This window comes from Hyperolius riggenbachi, chromosome 11, assembly GCF_040937935.1.
Source record: "Hyperolius riggenbachi isolate aHypRig1 chromosome 11, aHypRig1.pri, whole genome shotgun sequence".
NCBI lineage: Eukaryota > Metazoa > Chordata > Amphibia > Anura > Hyperoliidae > Hyperolius > Hyperolius riggenbachi.
In genome coordinates, this window is record NC_090656.1 from 11,971,445 (window position 1) to 11,991,215 (window position 19,771).

General features: G+C 48.5%; 1 protein-coding gene across 2 annotated transcripts in view; it reads right to left on the reverse strand.

The window, feature by feature from the left end:
* Positions 1 to 7,951: 7,951 nt before the first annotated feature.
* The window catches only part of UTP4 (UTP4 small subunit processome component), a 36,967-nt gene continuing 25,147 nt past the window's right edge, over positions 7,952 to 19,771 (reverse strand). For both annotated transcript variants that reach the window (XM_068259600.1, XM_068259599.1), the window contains exons 14-17: positions 18,559 to 18,654; positions 17,587 to 17,772; positions 15,157 to 15,270; positions 7,952 to 8,346 (exon numbers count right to left, since the gene is read on the reverse strand). In XM_068259600.1, coding sequence (XP_068115701.1) covers positions 8,230 to 8,346; positions 15,157 to 15,270; positions 17,587 to 17,772; positions 18,559 to 18,654 — 513 coding nt within the window. In that variant the 3' untranslated portion in view covers positions 7,952 to 8,229. The remainder of the gene's footprint in view (positions 8,347 to 15,156; positions 15,271 to 17,586; positions 17,773 to 18,558; positions 18,655 to 19,771) is intronic.

A 19,771-nucleotide genomic window follows, 5' to 3' on the forward strand; every position in this document is an offset into this window, starting at 1 on the left:
GGTGTATGGCGAGTTCATAGAAGATTTTATTTTTTGTCACAAGTTAGTGAAAAATGACACTTTGTGAAATCAATTTCCGCTAACTTTTGACAAAAAATAAAATCTTCTATGAGCTCATCATACCCCTAACGGAATACCTTGGGGTGTCTTTTTTCTAAAATGGGGTCACTTGTGGGGTTCCTATACCGCCCTGGCATTTTACGGGCCCAAAACCGTGAGTAGTCTGGAAACCAAATGTCTCAAAATGACTGTTCAGGGGTATAAGCATCTGCAAATTTTGATGACAGGTGGTCTATGAGGGGGCGAATTTTGTGGAACCGGTCATAAGCAGGGTGACCTTTTAGATGACAGGTTGTATTGGGCCTGATCTGATGGATAGGAATGCTAGGGGGGTGACAGGAGATGATTGATGGGTGTCTCAGGGGGTGGTCAGAGGGGGGAATAGATGCAAGCAATGCACTGGCGAGGTGATCAGGGCTGGGGTCTGAGGGTGTGGGCGGGTGATTGAGTGCCCTAGGAGCAGATAGGGGTCTACTCTGATGGGTAGCAGTGACAGGGGGTGATTGATGGGTAATTAGTGGGTGTTTAGGGTAGAGAACAGATGTAAACAATGCACTGGGGAGGTGATCTGACGTCGGATCTGCGGGCGATCTATTGGTGTGGGTGGGTGATCAGATTGCCCACAAGGGGCAGATTGATGGGTGGCAGTGACAGGGGGTGATTGATGTGTGATTGACAGGTGATCAGTGGGTTATTACAGGGGGGATAGAGGCATACAGTACACGGGGGGGGGTCTGGGGAGAATCTGAGGGGTGGGGGGGTGATCAGGAGAGAGCAGGGGGCAGTTTAGGGAATACAAAAAAATAGTGTCGACAGTGACATGGAATGATTGATGGGTGATTAGGGGGGTGATTGGGTGCAAACAGGGGTCTGGGGGGGGGGGGTCTGAGGGGTGCTGTGGGCGATCAGGGGGGAGGGGGGGGAAATCAGTGTGCTTGGGTGCAGACTAGGGTGGTTGCAGCCTGCCCTGGTGGTCCCTCGGACACTGGGACCACCAGGGCAGGAGGCAGCCTGTATAATAGGCTTTGTATACATTACAAAGCCTATTATACGCAATGATCGGCAGAGATTTCTATTCCTCCGCCCGCCGGCGCTGCCAAGTGGCCGGCGAGCTGGAGGCTAAATCCCCAGCCATCGATCCCCGGCGGAGGATCGCGTCACGGATGACGCGATCACTCCGCCCATGCCCGTACAAGGACCGCCGCCTCTGTGCATGCGGCGGTCCTTGCGGGATCCACTTTCCGGCCGCCCCTGTGCAGTGGGCGGTCGGTAAGTGGTTAAAGTGCAACTGTCGGGCATAAAATAAAAAATGAATTCTTATTTTTATCTGGTAAACAAGTAATAAGAATGCTAACCAGGCAATCCAAAAGTTAAAAATCACTATTATGGTGGCCATACACGGTACAATAAAAACGTTCGATTTTCCCGCTTATTCGATCTAAATGATCGAATTGAATGAAAGTTGAAAATATTTTTTTCGATCAAGAAATTCGAACGATTATCCCGTTTTTTCGGGAAAAATGATCGGACATGCTGGAAAAATCTTTATATTTGATCTAATGGAAAAATCGAACTAAATTATCTAATTGAAAAATTGTACCATGTATGGCCACCTTTATGGTGCCCATACATGGTACAATTTTTTTTTCATCCAATCTTCCCATTTCTATGTAGTGTAAGGGTAATTTAAGTGAATATACTGAAAGGATAATTTAGGCAGTTCTCTTATATTACATAGAAACGGTAAGATTGGATTTCTTATCCATAAAACAACATTCCCCAGTTTCCGGTCTATTCACACCAGAGCGGTTCGGTTGCGTTTTTAGGAACGCTTGCGGCTGAGGAAACGCTTGGGTAATGTATTTCAATGGGGTGGCGCACACCAGAGCGGGTCGCTTTTAGCTGAAACGCAAACTACCGAGCTGCAGCATTTTTTTGGATTTCGGAGGCGTTTCTGCTTCCAATGTTAAGTATAGGAAAAACGCAAAACGCTTGATAAAACGCCAGATCAGAGCGGTTTTCCAGGCGTTTTTGTTACAGTAGCTGTTCAGTAACAGCTTTACTGTAACAATATCTGTAATCTGGTACACAAAAACACTACCAAAAACGCTTCACTTTAAGTAAAAACCGCTACACAAAACCGCAAAATGCTAGCAAAGCGCTTCATAATAATAAGAAAAAACGCTTCAAAAACTGCTAGCGGTTTGCGGATCTGCTAGTGATTTTTGGTGTGCACTAGGCCTTTGTGGCTATTATTTGGTACATCTGCTGGTTTGTCCTTTTTTTGCTTCTCTACTTTCCCCTCAGACTCAACTAATGCAGCCTGATTGGCTGAAGCCTCTTTCCCTCCTGTTTTCCCCTCCCACACCTCCGTTCCTCTCTGATTGGCCAATATTTCTCATGCCAAGACAATGCACTTCCTAATGCAGAGCTGGGTGGGAGTGCCTGAAGACTAGGACAAGGGTGGGCAATGCATACACAATCAGGCAGAATAGAGTAAGCAAGGAAATGACATCAGGATTGGCTCCAAAATAGACACAGTCAGGTCTTGTTCACATCTAAAATCGTAAGCATTTTGCGAATTTTATGCAGCATTTTTCCCCCTACCGGCGCTTCACCGCGCGCTGCGTTTTTGGTAAAAGCGCTTTTCTAAGCACTTTTCCAGAGCGTTTTTTTCATTCACACAAGTCAGGAAGTGAACTCCCCGGAAAAGAATAAATACAATGTATTTAATCGAAAAAACACGAACACAATCGCCGCATAAAGCGGTTTTGTGAGCGTTTAGCGCTCTTCCTATACCTTACATTATAGCAAAAACACCCAAAAAAATGGTACAGCCACCACTTTGCGGACCACAAAGCGGAAGCAACGCGCTGATGGGAACCTTCTCATAGAGATTCATGGCACAAGCGTTTTGTGGGAGGTTTTGAAAATCACCTGCACTGGAAAAAAAAGAGGCAAAAATGCCCCTAGAGTGAATGAGCCCTTTAGATGGAGAATTCTAAGAAGGATTTTCTCTTGATTTTACTAATTTATATACAGTAAAAAAAAATGTGGACAGTGCAATACATGTTATGTAAGTAGAGCAAGTATTTATCTACCTAAATGTTTTGTTTTTTTTAAGATAGTATGGCTGACAGCGCCTCTTTATAATCTGTTGGTCTTCATACTACATGGAGGAGGTAAAAATTGAATGTGTGTACGCACCTCAGGTGATAGGAATATGGAGGCTGACATTCATTTCCTTTTAAACAATACCAGGTGCCTGGCAGCCCCCCTGATCCTGTGTCTCTAATACATTCAGCCATAGCCCCTGAACAAGCATGCAGATCCAGTCCTCTGACTGCTCTAGCGCCATGCTTGTTTCAGGGCTGTGTGATTCAGACACTACAGATACACAGATCATCAGGACAGCCAGACAACTGGCAGCCTCCATATTATCCCTGTCACTTCAGGTGTCCTTTATGGTAGCAAAGCGCTATGACAAACTTTTAATCAATCAGTTAACTTCAGAGAACTTCAATTAATTAAAATCTATGGGCTCTTTTAATGGATTTCAGTGCAAATATCAAATCAAAGTTGATTGACAGATAATATATATCAACAGCACGGTGGCGTAGTGGTTAGCTCTCTTGCCTTGCAGCGCTGGGTCCCTGGTTCGAATCCCAGCCAGGTCAACATCTGCAAAGAGTTTGTATGTTCTCTCCGTGTCTGCGTGGGTTTCCTCCGGGCACTCCGGTTTCCTCCCACATTCCAAAAACATACGGATAAGTTAATGTGCTCCCCCTAAAATTGGCCCTAGACTACAGTACTTACACTACATAATATAGACATATGGCAATGGTAGGGATTAGATTGTGAGCTCCTTTGAGGGACAGTTAGTGACAAGATATATATATATATATATATATACACACACACACATTGTACAGCGCTGCGTAATATGTCGGCGCTATATAAATACTAAATAATAATAAATATATATATATATATATAAATATATAAAATAGTGGGGCAGCCACAGAGCTCTGTACTGCATTGATTGGCACAGGCCATTTTCCAACACTCAGGAACGGTGGGAGACCGCACTTTCTATATAAGTTATATTGGAGCTTCTCCATAGTGTGTAAGCAGCTCACAGCCAGAGAGGAGCGACTGGCGTCTCAGGAAAGATGAAATCCTAGGGTTGGCGTTATTTACATACACGTTTGCATTCATTTCCCTGTGGTCTGATGAAAGCGCCTCTGACAGCAGCCAGAACACCTCTCTCCATTACATGGAAATCAGTGTGACAAGAACCCTACAGAACTCCAAACACTAATAGAGAACAGGACTGAGGTCACCACAGGTTATACTGTATGACAGGTCCTCTTTGTATCTTTCTATACATCTGAGCTGTGAGGGAATTAGAACAGATTTCTCCCCTTCCTGCCCATTATCACTGCGTGGCTGCATCTGATGCAGCATCCCATCATACAGCCTGCAAGGACTGGCATGGAAAGATACCCTGTACTGCAAGTCACGCTTCAGGGTTATACCTAGGGATACTTAAAGGACAACTGAAGAGAAAAGAATATGCAGGTTGCCATATTTATTTACTTTTAAACTATGTCAGTTGTCTGGCAGCCCTGCTGGTCTATTTGGCTGTAGTAGTGTCTGAATTACACTAGAAACAAAAGCAGGTGGCTAATATTGTCAGATCTGAAAATAATGTCAGGAATACCTGATCTGCTGCATGCTTGTTCAGGGGCTTTGGTTAAAAGTATCAGAGGATCAGCAGGATAGCCAGGCAACTGGTATTGCTTAATAGGAAATAAATATTAGGAAAGTAATGTAGCTGCAGCGTGTGCTGATCCTACTAGCCCCAGTATGTACACTATAAGCTGTTACTCTCTGTACTGATAGTAATCTAGCTGCAGTGTATGCTGATCTCTACCTCCAGTATGTACAGTATAAGTTATTACTCTGTCTGTACTGATAGTAATCTAGCTGCAGTGTGTGCTGATCTCTACTAGCCCCAGTATGTACACTATAAGCTGTTACTCTCTGTACTGATAGTAATCTAGCTGCAGTGTGTGCTGATCTCTACCTCCAGTATGTACAGTATAAGCTATTACTCTGTCTGTACTGATAGTAATCTAGCTGCAGTATGTGCTGATCTCTACTAGCCCCAGTATGTACAGTGTAGGAAATAATTATTCGACCCCTCACTGATTTTGTAAGTTTGTCCAATGACAAAAATTAAAAGTCTCAGAACAGTATCATTTCAATGGTAGGTTTATTTTAACAGTGGCAGATAGCACATCAAAAGGAAAATCAAAAAAATAACCTTAAATAAAAGATAGTAACTGATTTGCATTTCATTGAGTGAAATACGTTTTTGAACCCTCTAACAATAAAAGACTTAATACTTAGTGGAAAAACCCTTGTTTGGAAGCACAGAGGTCAAACGTTTCTTGTAATTGATGACCAAGTTTGCACACATTTTAGGAGGAATGTTGGTCCACTCCTCTTTGCAGATCATCTGTAAATCCCTAAGGTTTCGAGGCTGTCTCTGTGCAACTCTGAGCTTGAGCTCCCTCCATAGGTTTTCTATTGGATTAAGGTCCGGAGACTGACTAGGCCGCTCCATGACCTTAAGGTGCTTCTTCTTGAGCCACTCCTTTGTTGCCTTTGCTGTATCTTTTGGGTCATTATCGTGCTGGAACACCCATCCACGACCCATTTTCAGTTTCCTGGCAGAGGGAAGGAGGTTGTCGTTCAGGATTTCACGATACATGACTCCGTCCATTTTCCCGTTAATGCGATTAAGTTGTCCTGTGCCCTTAGCAGAAAAACACCCCCAAAGCAAAATGTTTCCACCCCCATGCTTGACGGTGGGGACGGTGTTTTGGGGGTCATAGGCAGCATGCTTCTTCCTCCAAACACAGCGAGTTGAGTTAAAGCCAAAGAGCTCTATTTTGGTCTCATCAGACCACAGCACCTTCTCCCAGTCACTCACAGAATCATTCAGGTGTTCATTGGCAAACTTCAGACGGGCCTGCACATGTGCCTTCTTGAGCAGGGGGACCTTGCGAGCCCTGCAGGATTTTAATCCATTGCGGTGTAATGTGTTTCCAATGGTTTTCTTGGTGACTGTGGTCCCTGCTAATTTGAGGTCATTCACTAACTCCTCCCGTGTAGTTCTAGGATGCTTTTTCACCTTTCTCAGAACCATTGACACCCCACGAGGTGAAATCTTGCGTGGAGCCCCAGAGCGAGGTCGATTGATGGTCATTTTGTGCTCCTTCCATTTTCGAACAATCGCACCAACAGTTGTCACCTTCTCTCCCAGCTTCTTGCTAATGGTTTTGTAGCCCATTCCAGCCTTGTGCAGGTCTACAATTTTGTCTCTGACATCCTTGGACAGCTCTTTGGTCTTTCCCATGTTGGAGAGTTTGGAGTCTGCTTGATTGATTTATTCTGTGGACAGGTGTCTTTTATACAGGTGACTAGTTAAAGAGAGTCTGAAGCGAGAATAAATCTCGCTTCAGACCTCATAAATAGCAGGGGCACGTGTGCCCCTGCTAAAACGCCGCCATAGCGCGGCTTAACGGGGGTCCCTTCACCCCCAAATCCCCCTCGATACACCCGGGGAGCGCTTCCTGGTTGGGGCAGGGCTAACCGCCGCAGCCCTGCCCCACGCGCGTCTGTCAGCGCGTATCTCCGCCTCTCCCCCGCCCCTCTCAGTCTTCCTTAACTGAGAGGGGCGGGGGAGAGGCGGCGATGCGCCGCTGACAGACGCGACTGGAGGCAGGGCTGCAGCCGTTAGCCCTGCCTCCAGGAAGGGAAATTCTGCGACCTTTCTACGACACACTTTTGCGGGGGGTGGGTTGGGGGTGAAGGGACCCCCGTTTAGCCGCGGGATAGCGGCGTTTTAGCAGCTATTTATGAGCTCTGAAGCGAGATTTATTCTCGCTTCAGAGTCTCTTTAAGGCAGGTGTCCTTAATGAGGGTGACTAATTAAGTAGAAGTGTCTAACCACTCTGTGGGAGCCAGAACTCTTAATGGTTGGTAGGGGTTCAAAAACTTATTTCACTCAATGAAATGCAAATCAGTTGCTATCTTTTATTTAAGGTTATTTTTTCGATTTTCCTTTTGATGTGCTATCTGCCACTGTTAAAATAAACCTACCATTGAAATGATACTGTTCTGAGACTTTTCATTTCTTTGTCATTGGACAAACTTACAAAATCAGTGAGGGGTCAAATAATTATTTCCTCCACTGTACATTATAAGCTGTTACTCTCTGTACTGATAGTAATCTAGCTGCAGTGTGTGCTGATCTCTACCTCCAGTATGTACAGTATAAGCTATTACTCTGTCTGTACTAATAGTAATCTAGCTGCAGTATGTGCTGATCTCTACTAGCCCCAGTATGTACACTATAAGCTGTTACTCTCTGTACTGATAGTAATCTAGCTGCAGTGTATGCTGATCTCTACCTCCAGTATGTACAGTATAAGCTATTACTCTGTCTGTACTGATAGTAATCTAGCTGCAGTATGTGCTGATCTCTACTAGCCCCAGTATGTACACTATAAGCTGTTACTCTGTCTGTACTGATAAGTAAACTAGCTGCAGTGTATGCTGATCTCTACCTCCAATATGTACAGTATAAGCGGTTACTCTATGCCTATACCGATAGTAAACTAGCTGCAGTGTGTGCCAGTTTGCGCTACCCTCAGAATGCATGGTATAAGCGGTTACTGTGTACCTTTACTAATAGTAAACCAGCTGCAGTGTGTGCCGATTCCTGCTCCCTCCAGTATTTACCACAGCCCTGGCCACATAGTTGGGCATGTGGCCGGATATCTATCGACACGCTGGAAGAAACAGACAAACAGAACTCTTGGAAATACTATAAATTTATTAAGTCCGAATCCATTGAGCACAATGGATGCGATATCCCATAAACTCGCATGTAACCTTGTTCAGCGCCTCTGCTGCCATGGCGATGGACTGTCACGCTCTATACACGTCTGTAGGAGGTGCAATAGCCACCATTGCTGAGGACTCTGTGCGGTATGCGGTCCAGGTGGATTGGTTATGCTGTAGGGGCAATACACCATGAGGACACATATATACATATGAATACACACTGCAGGGGGCAGTCCGGCTGTCACACGTTTATGTCCCGAATTTCTTCTGTTTGATGGGAGGCGGCAGCTGGGCCAGGATATCGCTGATCGGTCTCTCCACCAAAACCAGCTCACCATTCTCCAACAAGTCCATGAAGAGCAGCGGCTGTTGGGGGGAGAAATGATAGGAAATGTTTTAAATACAATTTTATGCATTAATCATCAAAAATACAAGTGAGAATAATGGAATGCAGTGTCACTTAGATGGGATGATGTCATCACACATTACCACATGACATCACTTCCAGTAGCGGCTTGTAATGTGGACCAGACTTAGGGCCAGTGCACACCAAAAAGCGCTAGTGTAATCGCAAACGCTCAGCGCTTTTTGAAGAGATTTTTCCAGGTGATTCTAGGCATGTGCTTAGCGATCTTCTAATCATGCCTTGCGATTTTCGGAGCGTTTTTTGGTGAAGCTTTTTTTTAATTTTTTGTTACATTAGAGCTGGAACTGAACAGCTTCTGTAACAAACGCTTGGAAAAATCGCTCTGATCTAGCGCTTTTCCACTTTCCTATACTTAACATTGAGGCAGAATTGCCTCAGAAATCAGCAGAAATGCTGCAGGACCAGAGTTTGCGTTTGGGGAAAAAAAAATAAAATAACATCGCTCTGGTGTGCTCCATCCCATTGCAATACATTAGCCAAGCGGTTTTTGAAGCGCAAGCGTTTTAAAAAACGCTCAGAAACGCTCTTGGGGCTTGATTCACTAAACCATGCTAACTCATATCACACCTTATCAGAGATATCACACCTTATCAAATATATCACACGCCTTATCAGAGTAGCATAGCGAGCGCTACAAACTCGCAGGGGCTCAGGGCAGGACGAGTGCCATTGTCAATTAGCAGGCATAAGTTTGTAGCGCTCGCTATGCTACTCTGATAAGGCGTGTTAACTTTGATAAGGTGTGATATCTTTGATAAGGTGTGATATCTTTGATAAGGTGTGATATGTGAGTGATCACAGTTTAGTGACTCAAGCCCTTGGTGTGCACCAGCCCTGAAATGTAAATGCACGCCCTCTAACAGAAATCATAGGGAAGGGATGGAGTCACTAAAGTAGACCTGAAACTGATTGGCCAGTGGGATAACTGGGGGGAATTGGGGGTGTGACACACAGTGGACATGTCTCTGCAGAGTATAGGGTGCCACCGTTTGCAGTAGCCTCCCTTCCCTGCAGAGGCTGGCACAGTGGGTGCTGGGTGAGTATCATACTTACCTGCTTGGCTACTCCAAGGCTTGATCTCGTAAGCTGCGCCTTGTCAGTTCACCAGCACAATGTGTCACGTGAGCAGCATGTGTCAGATACCAGCGCACACCAGGTGACACAGGCCTCGTGGCAGGAGAGCAGGTAACCACCATACGTGTCACGTGAGCAGCATGTGGTGGCTGGAAAGTGTAATGGTTAAGGGCTCAGCCTCTGGCACAGGAGACCTGGATTCGAATCTCGGCTCTGCTTGTTCAGTAAGCCAGCACCTATTTCAGTAGGAGACCTTTGGCAAGTCTTTAACCCACCTGCAGAGGAGGGAATCTGCCCCCAGATGCGCAAGGTTGTTGATCAGAATGTTCGGACAGATGGTGTTAAAAGCCAAGCTGAAGTCCAGGAAAAGGACTCTAGCATAGGCCCCTGGGCTGTCGAGGTGTTCCGAGATATATGCCAGGCTGACATTGATGGCATCGTCAACTGATCGGTTTTCCCTGTAGGCAAACTGGAGTGGTTCGAGAAGGGAGCTGGTGGAGTGCTTCAGTTGGGCCAGCACTAGCCTCTCGAATACTTTCATGGTGATGGGGGTCAGGGCCACGGGTCTGAAATTGTTGAGTTCTGTGTTCCCTGGTTTTTTGGGGACTGGGATGATTGTGGACCTTTTGAAGCAGGAGGGAACCTTTCCTTCTGATAAGGATCTGTTGTAGAGGGAGGTGAGGATGGGAGCTAGTTGGATTGCGCAGGTTCTCAAGCAGAGTGAGGACACCCCGTCCGGGCCCGAGGCTTTCCTGGGATTGAGTCTGCGGAGGTGTCGTAGCACATCCTCTTCCTGTACTGCGGTCAGAGCGGGGATTCCACTGGCCCCTGGGGGGCCCTGGGCATCCTCTGTCGCGGATGCCGTGAAGTCTGGGGCTGACTGGGATGCTGGGGCCACAGGCTGCTTGGATTGGAGATCAAACCTACAGTAGAACTCGTTGAGTTCCTCCGCCAGTTGTGAGCTGGAAGCTGCTTGGTGAAGGGGGGGTTTGAAGTTCGTTGCCGCCTTGAGACCCTTCCAGACTTCCCGCGAGTTGTTGGACTGTAGGCTGAGTCCTACCTTATTAGAGTAGGTCCTTTTTGCTGCTTTCAGTTCTCTGTTCAGGGTATTCCTGGCTTCCCTGTACTCTTCTGGGGTGCCCGACTTGTGTGCCTCCTCCTTGATCTTCCGGAGACGTCGTAGGTTGCTGTTGAACCAGGGCTTATCGTTTGGGAAGACTTTGAAGGTTTTGGTTGGGATGCATGCATCCTCGCAGAAGCGGACGTAGGAGAGGATGTTTTCGGACCATTCCTCCAAGGTGGGTGCCTTTAGGGTTGGCCAGTCGGTGCATTCCAGACATGCCTGCAGCCTCAGTTTTGCATCCTCGGACCACTTTTTAACAGTTCTAGTGATGGGCTTCGTCGACTCAAGCTGCCTTCTGTAAGTGGGGATGAGGTGGATCACGCAGTGGTCTGAGTTCCCTAGGGGAGCGCCTCGAGAGGCCTTGTAGGCGTTTCTGAGGGCCGTGTAGCATTTGTCCAGGGTGTTGTGGTTCCTGGTGGGACAGGTGATGTGCTGCTGGAAGTGGGGCAGTTCCTGTCGCAGGTTTGCGCTGTTGAAGTCCCCTAGGGTGATGATGAGGGCTTCAGGGGAAGCAGTTTCCCAGCCCGAGATATAGTCGCTCAGTGTTCTCAGGGCATTCCTGGTGTCGGAGTCCGGTGGGATGTAGACTCCTATTAGGATGTAGGAGGAGAACTCCCTAGGTGAGTACCTGGGCCTACAGTTGATGGCTATGAGTTCAACGTCAGGGGAGCAGAACTTGCTGAGGAGTGAGATGTTGGTGCACCAGTCGGAGTTAATGTAGAAGCATATGCCGCCTCCTCTCGTTTTCCCGGAGAGGTCACGGTCCCGGTCTGCTCGGAAGAGGAGGTAGCCTGGCATCTGTACAGCGTTGTCCGGGACGTTTCCGTTGAGCCAGGTCTCCGTGAAGCAGAGCACAGGGGTGTTCTTGCTTAGCGAGGGTTTGCGGCCGAGCAGTAGGAGCAGTTCAGTTCATCCACCTTGTTTGGGAGTGAGCAGACGTTCGCTAGGAGTATGGCCGGTATGGAGGAGAGTAGCCCTCTTCTCTTCAGCCTCACCCGAGCCCCTGCCCTTCTCCCCCTGTGGCGGCGATTCCTTGGGCCCCTGGCGCTACTAGTTAGGAGCGCAATGTGGGAGCTGACTGTCTCCCGCAGGGTGTCTGCAACTGATCTTTCGCAGCAGACAAGGGGCTCCCATTCCAGGAGTTCGGTGCGGGATAGGAAGCGTACGGTTTTTGTCCCCCGTGAGGGTGGATCCCCCGCGCTCCTGCCTGGGAGGGCAGCAGCTTGGGCAGTGAAGCCTGGGGGGGCGGTGCGGGCAGCAGGCATTGTTTCTGGGTACAGTCACAAGAGCATGGGGAGCAGCAGGCAGGGTAGGCTGGAGGTGGCGCAGATGGAAGCAAGCACAGGTGGGAACAGGCGCAGATGGGGTGGCCCCGAGAGGGATCATGCACAGAGTGCATCACTGTGGCACAGCTAGTGATAGATAAATAAATTTGTAGATGCATTTGGCAGGCTCACCATGTCCTCGTCACTGGAGTGGAAGGCAGGGCTGCGGAGTGCAGATCCTTGGTGGTAGTAGGCAGCAGCTTGCGGGCAGTCACGTGTCAGCCACGTGCAGGGTCAGCTGGATACCGGCAGTGGAAGTGAAAGACCCCAGGGACTCATCCTCCCCGGGCTGTGACCCAGGGCCCCCGCATGCATGCGAGCCAGGAGGGCGCAGCTGGCCGCGGCTGGTGTGGGAAGCAGGCCTGGAGGAGGTGCCGCTGGTGTTGGAGTGTGGAGTCCGGGAGGCAGGCCTGGGACCGAAGCGGAGTGCTGCTACTACTGTCCCCTGCCGTGGAGAGGTGCGCAGTTGACCACAGCTGGAGGTGGAGGGGGGAGCAGGCCTGGTGATAGTGCCGCTGCTGGGAGCTTGGTGGTACGCTGCTGTCCGGGAGGCGGGCCTGGGGCCGGAGCGGAGCGCCGCTGACTGCGGCTGGTGGGACGAGCAGGCCTGAAGATGGAGCCGCTGCTGGAACGTGGCGGCCGGGAGGCTGGCCCGGGGCCCGAGCGGGGTGCCGCAATCCTGGGCCTGAGGATGGAGCCGCTGCTGGAGCGTGGTGGGCCGGAGCGGTGCGCTGCTGGCCGGGAGGCGGGCCTGGGGCCGGAGCGGGGTGCCGCTGTCCGCGGCTGGAGGGGGGAGCAGTCTTCGAGATGGTGCCGCTGCTGGAGCTTGAGACCGGGAGGCAATCCTGGGCCCGAGGATGGAGGACGGAGCCACCGCTGGAGCGTGGTGGGCCGGAGCGGTGCGCCGCCGTCCGCGGCCGATGGGGGGACAGGCCTGGCACTGGCGCCGACTCCGTGGAGATCCAGGAGGCAGGTAAGAGATTCTGCTGTGCGGGTTCCGGAGAGTCTGCAGGCGGTGGTGTGGGGTCCTGGGCTGGGAGGCTGGGGGGCCGCAGCTGGATGGCTGTAACAAGGGACTAAAAAGAAGCGAAAAAGAGGCTAAAAAGAAGCTAGAAGGCTGGAAAGCTGGGGAGCCATGTGACCGAGGCACCTCTTACGGCGCATGTGTCAGATACCAGCGCACACCAGGTGACACAGGCCTCGTGGCAGGCGAACAGGTAACCACCATACTCATCTCTGCAGCGAGACTCAACCGTTTGTAATATAAAATGACTGAGCCGGTACGTATTGTCGCGCCGCTGGTGAGCTGGACGCAGGGCGAGCTGACTGATGGATCTGCTGCCGCAACACTCCCTGGCGGCGTTCAATACTATTCCCCCTCCGAGTCTTTGCAATTCGGGGTCTGGCGACCGCTGGAGCCCCACATTTCCTTTACGCACCCCGCGCACCATAACATTGCTGCTATGAGCAAGGATGAGCTCCGGATCAAATCCGAATGAGATTCATTTGGATTTCATCCTCCTAATTAGTGCACCTGAGCGGGTGTGTGCGGAGGGGGTTAAACTTACCCAGCAGCCTTCTTCTTTAACCCGTCCAACGCTGCGTTCCAAGCCGCGGTCACGTGACTACAAACACTTCCTCCTTCCATGTTGAAGGAGGAAGCATAGTAGTCACGTGACGTGGATTGGAACGCAGCGTGGGAGGCGCCGTGGGACGGGTTCAAGAAGAAGGCTGCTGGGTAAGATTAACCCCCTCCACACACACCCGCTCAGGGGCACTAATTAGAGGATGAAATCCAAATGAAACTCATCCGAATTTGATCCGGAGCTCATCCCTGGTTATGGGGCGCTGGGTTTCTGCTCCCGCCGGTGAGTTCCATGCGCCAAAACCACCCGCTTTGGTGGTAGGTTCTGTATTTTGTGGACCATAAGACGCACCAAGGTTTAGAGGACGCACATCAGGGGAGGAATATACTAACTTGAAAATATGAGGATCACAGCCTTATACATAGAACAATAATCACTTTATTGGCACAATCAAAAACCCCTTAAAGGGAACCAGAGACGAAGCACCCTTGTGTATTTTACCATATATATCAGTAAGAACATTAGAGAAAACACTTACCATACTCTCTGTTTCATCCTCACTGCTAAAAGTGTCTGTTATCAGCTGTGATAAGAAACCTGGATTGAGCATTCAGTCTGGCTTTGCAGGGAATAATTATAGCTGAGTCATTATAGCAGAGCCACAAGGGGGCAGGCTTGGGCTTGAAAAGACACCAGAGAAGACAGACTCAGCTATAATCTTTCCATAGCAAAGCCAGACTGAGTGCTCAGTCGGGGATTCTTATCAGAGGTGATAACAGGCAGATTAAACAGAGAACAATGAAACAAAGAGCAGATTAGGTGTTTACTGTCATGTTCCCACTGATTTATAAGGTAAAATACAAGAGGGTGCTCCATCTCTGGTTCTCTTTATGTACGACAATCATCTGACCAGCAGAAAAATGTCATCACTTTTCTGTTCTGGCACTCAGCTGACTGCCATCATTATAAGTGAGACGCAAATATATTCCAGCATGCAGATTAAAGTGAATGTTTACCTATTTAAAAAATCTAAAAGTCAGATACCTAAGGAGAGGGAAGGCTCGGTCCTAATGAGCCTTCCCTCTACTCTCCCGGTGCCCGGTTCCACACAGGATCCCCCGTGGAAGTATTCGACCAGTTCGGTCAAATACTGCCACTTCCGCAGGCGAAGGGATGTTTCGGAAGCCTTCGGGATCACTCGGGCTCCCGATGACGCGGCCGCTCCATACTACGCATGCGCGAGCGCCCTCTATGACACACTCGCGCGTGCGTAGTATGGAGCGGCCCGTCTTCGGAAGCCCGAGTGCTCCTGAAGACCTCCGAAGTCCCTGCGGCAGCGGACGCGAACGGGGGAGCCAGCGCAGCACCGAGGGCACCGGGAGAGGAGAGGGAAGGCTCATTAGGACCGAGCCTTCCCTCTCCTTAGGTGAGTATCTGACTTTTTTATTTTTAAATAGGTAACCTCTGGCTTTAAATGCATAGAGCAGGAAGCTTTGAATTGGGCTAATCGATATACCGGTAGTCAGGAGTGATTTGATTGGCAGAATTCCAAGCTGCATACACTTTGCATGATTGCTAGAATTCTACGCAGAGAAGTAACAGATGTACACAGGACTGAGATAACATCTCATCTCTCTCTACCTGGTACTTCCTGGTGATCTTAAAGGCATGCGTCCGACTCCTCCGTGCGCGGACTGAGAGATGCTTCAGTGCTTTCTGATTGGCCAGGAGGAAGGTGTTGTCATCCGGGAGGGGCTGTGGAGAGAGAGAGACCTTTACACAACAATCACCAGACAATGGACGGAACCTTTAGGCTACTTTCCCACCAAGACGTTGCGTTTTAAGGGACGTTATGGTCGCATAACGTGCCCCTAACACAACGCATGGTGGTGTTGAAGGAGGACGCTACATAGAGCCGCGTTATGCAGCTCTCACGGCAGCCGCTCCAGGTTAGTGATAGGAAGTCCGGATCTTTTTAAACATTCGGATCATTTGAATCGGATCATTGAAAAGATCCGAATCTTTGAACCAAATCATTTGAATAATTTTACTAGGGAAGCAGACTGGGTGAAATGACTAGCAGGACAGGACTTTCCCTGCACTGTACATTCTGTATGTTCCTGTTTCTTCCAGACAGACATCCACTGTGAACCAAATCTTTCTTTCTGATGATCCGGATGATTCGACTCACAAAAAAGATCCGGATCAAATGAACGATTCGTTCATGATCCGGACAACACTATGAGTCCCACCACCAGTCACCACAGTGCAGTGAATATTAATTAGCCATGTGGCTGGCCGCAGAGGAGGAGGGGGGACCTCCTCCTCCAACATTACTGAGCATGTGCAAGCAGTCTAACGTGGCTTAGCCCAGTATAACGTACAGCATGCAGCACTAATGTGCTGTGTTACTATGTAACGCAAGGTGTGCACTGTGAACAGCACATTGATTTTACAGTGCTGTGAGTTAGGCTGCGTTACTGGCTGCTGTAACGTGGGACTTTAACGCCCCACTGTTAAAGCAGCCTTAATGAAGCTGGCCATAGACTGCAGATATTCAGCCCACAAACTCGAATGACCGTCTTACACTCTGCAGATAAGCCCACACACCCTCTAGAGCAGGGATGTCAAACTCAAATACAAAGTGAGCCGAAATTGAGCTCTGGGTCCTATTTGTAGGCCAACATCACAGTCTACTGGCCACCTTCCTCCCTTATAAAAAGTTTCCAGGTGTCTAATGCCCCCCCCCCCCCCCAACCCCTAAACAGTTCCCTGGTGTCTAGTGGTCCACCCTCCCCTATACAGTTCCCTAGCGTTTTGTGCTCCCCCCCCCCATATGGCTTCCCTGGTGTTCTAGGGCCTCACCTCCAATATAGTTTTTCTGGTGGCCTAGAGTGGGCCAAACATAATGCAAAGTGGGGAAACCACTTGAGGGCCAAATTGAGTCGCTCTGAGGGACAGATTTGGCCCACGGTCCAGAGTTTGACATGTATGCTCTAGTCTAGAGCAATGTGTGCCTAGTGACCTGAGCACTGATGACAACTAGATCGGGGCTCAGCGTGGAATGTCAGCACAGCTATGCCAGCCCTGTACAGTCACAGGTATACCGTGCTGGTATCCCACATGGGGCCATTATACAGTTTACACCATTTGTAGGCCTGTAAGTTGTACTTGGTGCCTCTATACTACTTACATTCCCTTGTCTAACTGGCTACTGTATAGTGTACTGGTTAAGGGCTCTGCCTCTGACACAGGAGACCTGGGTTTGAATCTCGGCTCTTCCTGTTCAGTAAGCCAGCACCTATTCAGTAGGAAACCTTGGGCAAGACTCCCTAACACTTCTACTGCCTACTGAGAACGCCCCCTGGTGGCTGCAGCTTAAAGTGAACCAGAGAGGAAGCACCCTCATGTATTTTACCAAATATATAAGTGGGAACATTAAGGAAAACACCTACCCTGCTCTCTGTTTCATTCTTCACTGCTCAGCCTGCTTCTAATCAGCCCTGATAAAATCCCCGACTGAGCATTCAGTCTGGCTTTGCTCAGGAATCATTATAGCTGAGTCTGTCTTCTCTGATGTCTTTTCAAGCCCAAGCCTGCCCCCTTCTGGCTCTGCTATAATGACTCAGCTATAATGATTCCTGAGCAAAGCCAGACTGAATGCTCAGTCGGGTATTTTATCAGGGCTGATTAGAAGCAGGCTGAGCAGTGAAGAATGAAACAGATAGCAGGGTAGGCGTTTTTTCTAATGTTCCCACTGATATATATGGCAAAATACATGAGGATGCTTCGTCTCTGGTTCACTTTAAGCACTTTGAGTCCACCCAGAGAAAAGCGCAATATGTTCTGTGTCTTGTCCTGGGCTTTATGTACCCATTGGTTGACCTATAGGAGTCCTCTGATGAAGGTAAACAATAGGCCGGCATTTATGTGAATTTCTTTGATGTTTTTGGCCATTTGGCCTAAGTACATAACATGGACATGTGACTGGTACTCCTGCCTCGCAATCACCAATGGAATTTCTAAATTCTAGTTATGAGATTTAGAGAGAGAATCGTCACATTCCCTTACCTGAGACTTGTCCAGTACACAAAACATGTAATTATCATGCAGGAGGATGTGCTCTGGCCTCGAGGGGTTAAAGCTGATTCCGGTGATAGGCGTGTCTCTCTCCAGCCAATCACGATGAAGGCCGTGCTGCAGGACCTTCCTGCTCCAGTCTGTGTACTGTTTATGGGCGATATCGAACTCCACAACCTGCCAAGCAAATGTCACACATGGGTGGAGGACACATAACACAAGTGTGCGGCGGTGCAGCCAGCAAACCAACCAATCACTTTGTACTCTCCTGCAATGACCAAACGGACCAATCAATCACATTTAACTTTACCAAAATGAACTCTCCTGTAATGACCAAACCATCCAATCACAATCCACTTTCCAGCAATGACCAAAATCAACCAATCACATGTAGGGGTTGATTCACTATAACAAATAGCGTGCCTTATCTGAGTAGCACAGTGAGCGCTACAAACTTATGCCTGCTAATTGCCAATGACGAGAGCTCCACTCGTCCTGCCCTGAGCCCCTGCGGGTCCAATCACTTTAAAGGACATTATCCCCGCACTTTGATTGGCCCAATAGGCTGCCTGTCTCTTGACAGGCATGCAGGGATAATGTCCCAGTTAAAATCTGACATAACCAACAGGTTTTAGACTAGTCTGTTTCCTCATGGGGTATTCTCAGGGTTTTTTTTGTTTTGTTTTCAAAAGCATTTCCTGAACTGCAGTTGCTAAGTCTAACTACAAAATAGTGAGGAGGGAGGCTGGCTGGTATCTTACTATTTTGGCAGTTACACTGCCATTAAGGAAATGCTTTTGAAAACAAAGTAAACTCAGAGAATTCCCCCATGAGGAGATGGACTAGTCCAAAACCTGTCAGATTTTAGCCGCTTACTTTTTTCGCTAGAGTGGTCCTTTAAAAAAAAGTTTATTCCAGTTTTAGGTACAAAAATAACTGAATTAATATCTCTAATCAACTTACGTGTTGGTCGGCGTGGGCGATCACCAGGTTATTGGTGGATGGGTGGATACGAATCGCTGTAGGCGGAGAGTTGTACTGGGGGACGGAGCACACATACTGCAGAGAAACAGACAGACACTCATTACAGATGGAAGCTGCTTCCCGTGTAGCCAAGATTCCCAATATTACTGCTACAAAAGATGCCCAGAACTATCAATGATTTCACACACTTTCTCATGGGAAAGAAATCAGAATCATTTATTTAGCCAAGTACAACAGGGAGTTGTACCCAGAATTGGTTTTGGCTCATACAGGTTCCGGAAGGATGGGGGTGAGGGGATAGTCTCCGAAAGCCAAGAGCCGAGGCTGCCATACTACCAAATACATGATATTATACCCCGCATCATGTGTCCAGAAAGTGGCCAAATTAAAGGAAACCTAAACTGAGAGGGATTATGGATGTTTCCTTTTAAACAATACTAGTTGCCTGGCAGTCCTGCTGATCTCATTGGCTGCAGTAGTGGCTAAATCACACACCTGAAACAAGCATGCAGCTAATCCAGTCAGGCTTCAGTCAGAGCACCTTATCTGCATGCTTGTTCAGGGGCTGTGGCTAAAAGTATTAGAGACACAGGATCAGCAGGAGAGTCAGGCAACTGGTATTATTTTAAAAGGACAAAATCCATATCCTCCTCAGTTTAGGTTCCCTTTAAGTCTCATTAGCAATTGTCATTGCAGTGTAAAGGGACAGTGAAGTGATGTTCAGGTTTGATTCTTATATGAGAGGTAAGGCCCTGGATAGTATAGAGCCTTCCTGTTGTCCGGCCCGTCATTCCTCCGTTGTCCACCGCTAAATCTTTTCGACCAATTGTGTTGAACAGCTCTTCAGAGCTACTCATGTCCCCAAATAGTTTCAAGGACAAATGAATCGCAACTGTGCGAGTCTGGACTTATCACTATGTTTTTGGAATGTAGGATGAAAAGACAAAACATTGGAAGAACATACAAAGTCCATGCAGATATGATCTAGACTGGAAATCCAGGCAGAGGGGTGAGAGCGCTAGCCATGAGCAGTGTTAGTGTTTGAATTTGAACACCCGAATACTCCCGACCGCCACTGTTCAGCACTGAAATGAGCGGAGAGGGTCAGGAGGAGTGAACTCTTCCTGACCCTGTCCGCTCATTTGGGTGCTGAACAGCGGCAGTCGGGAGTATTCAGGTGTTCAAATTCACT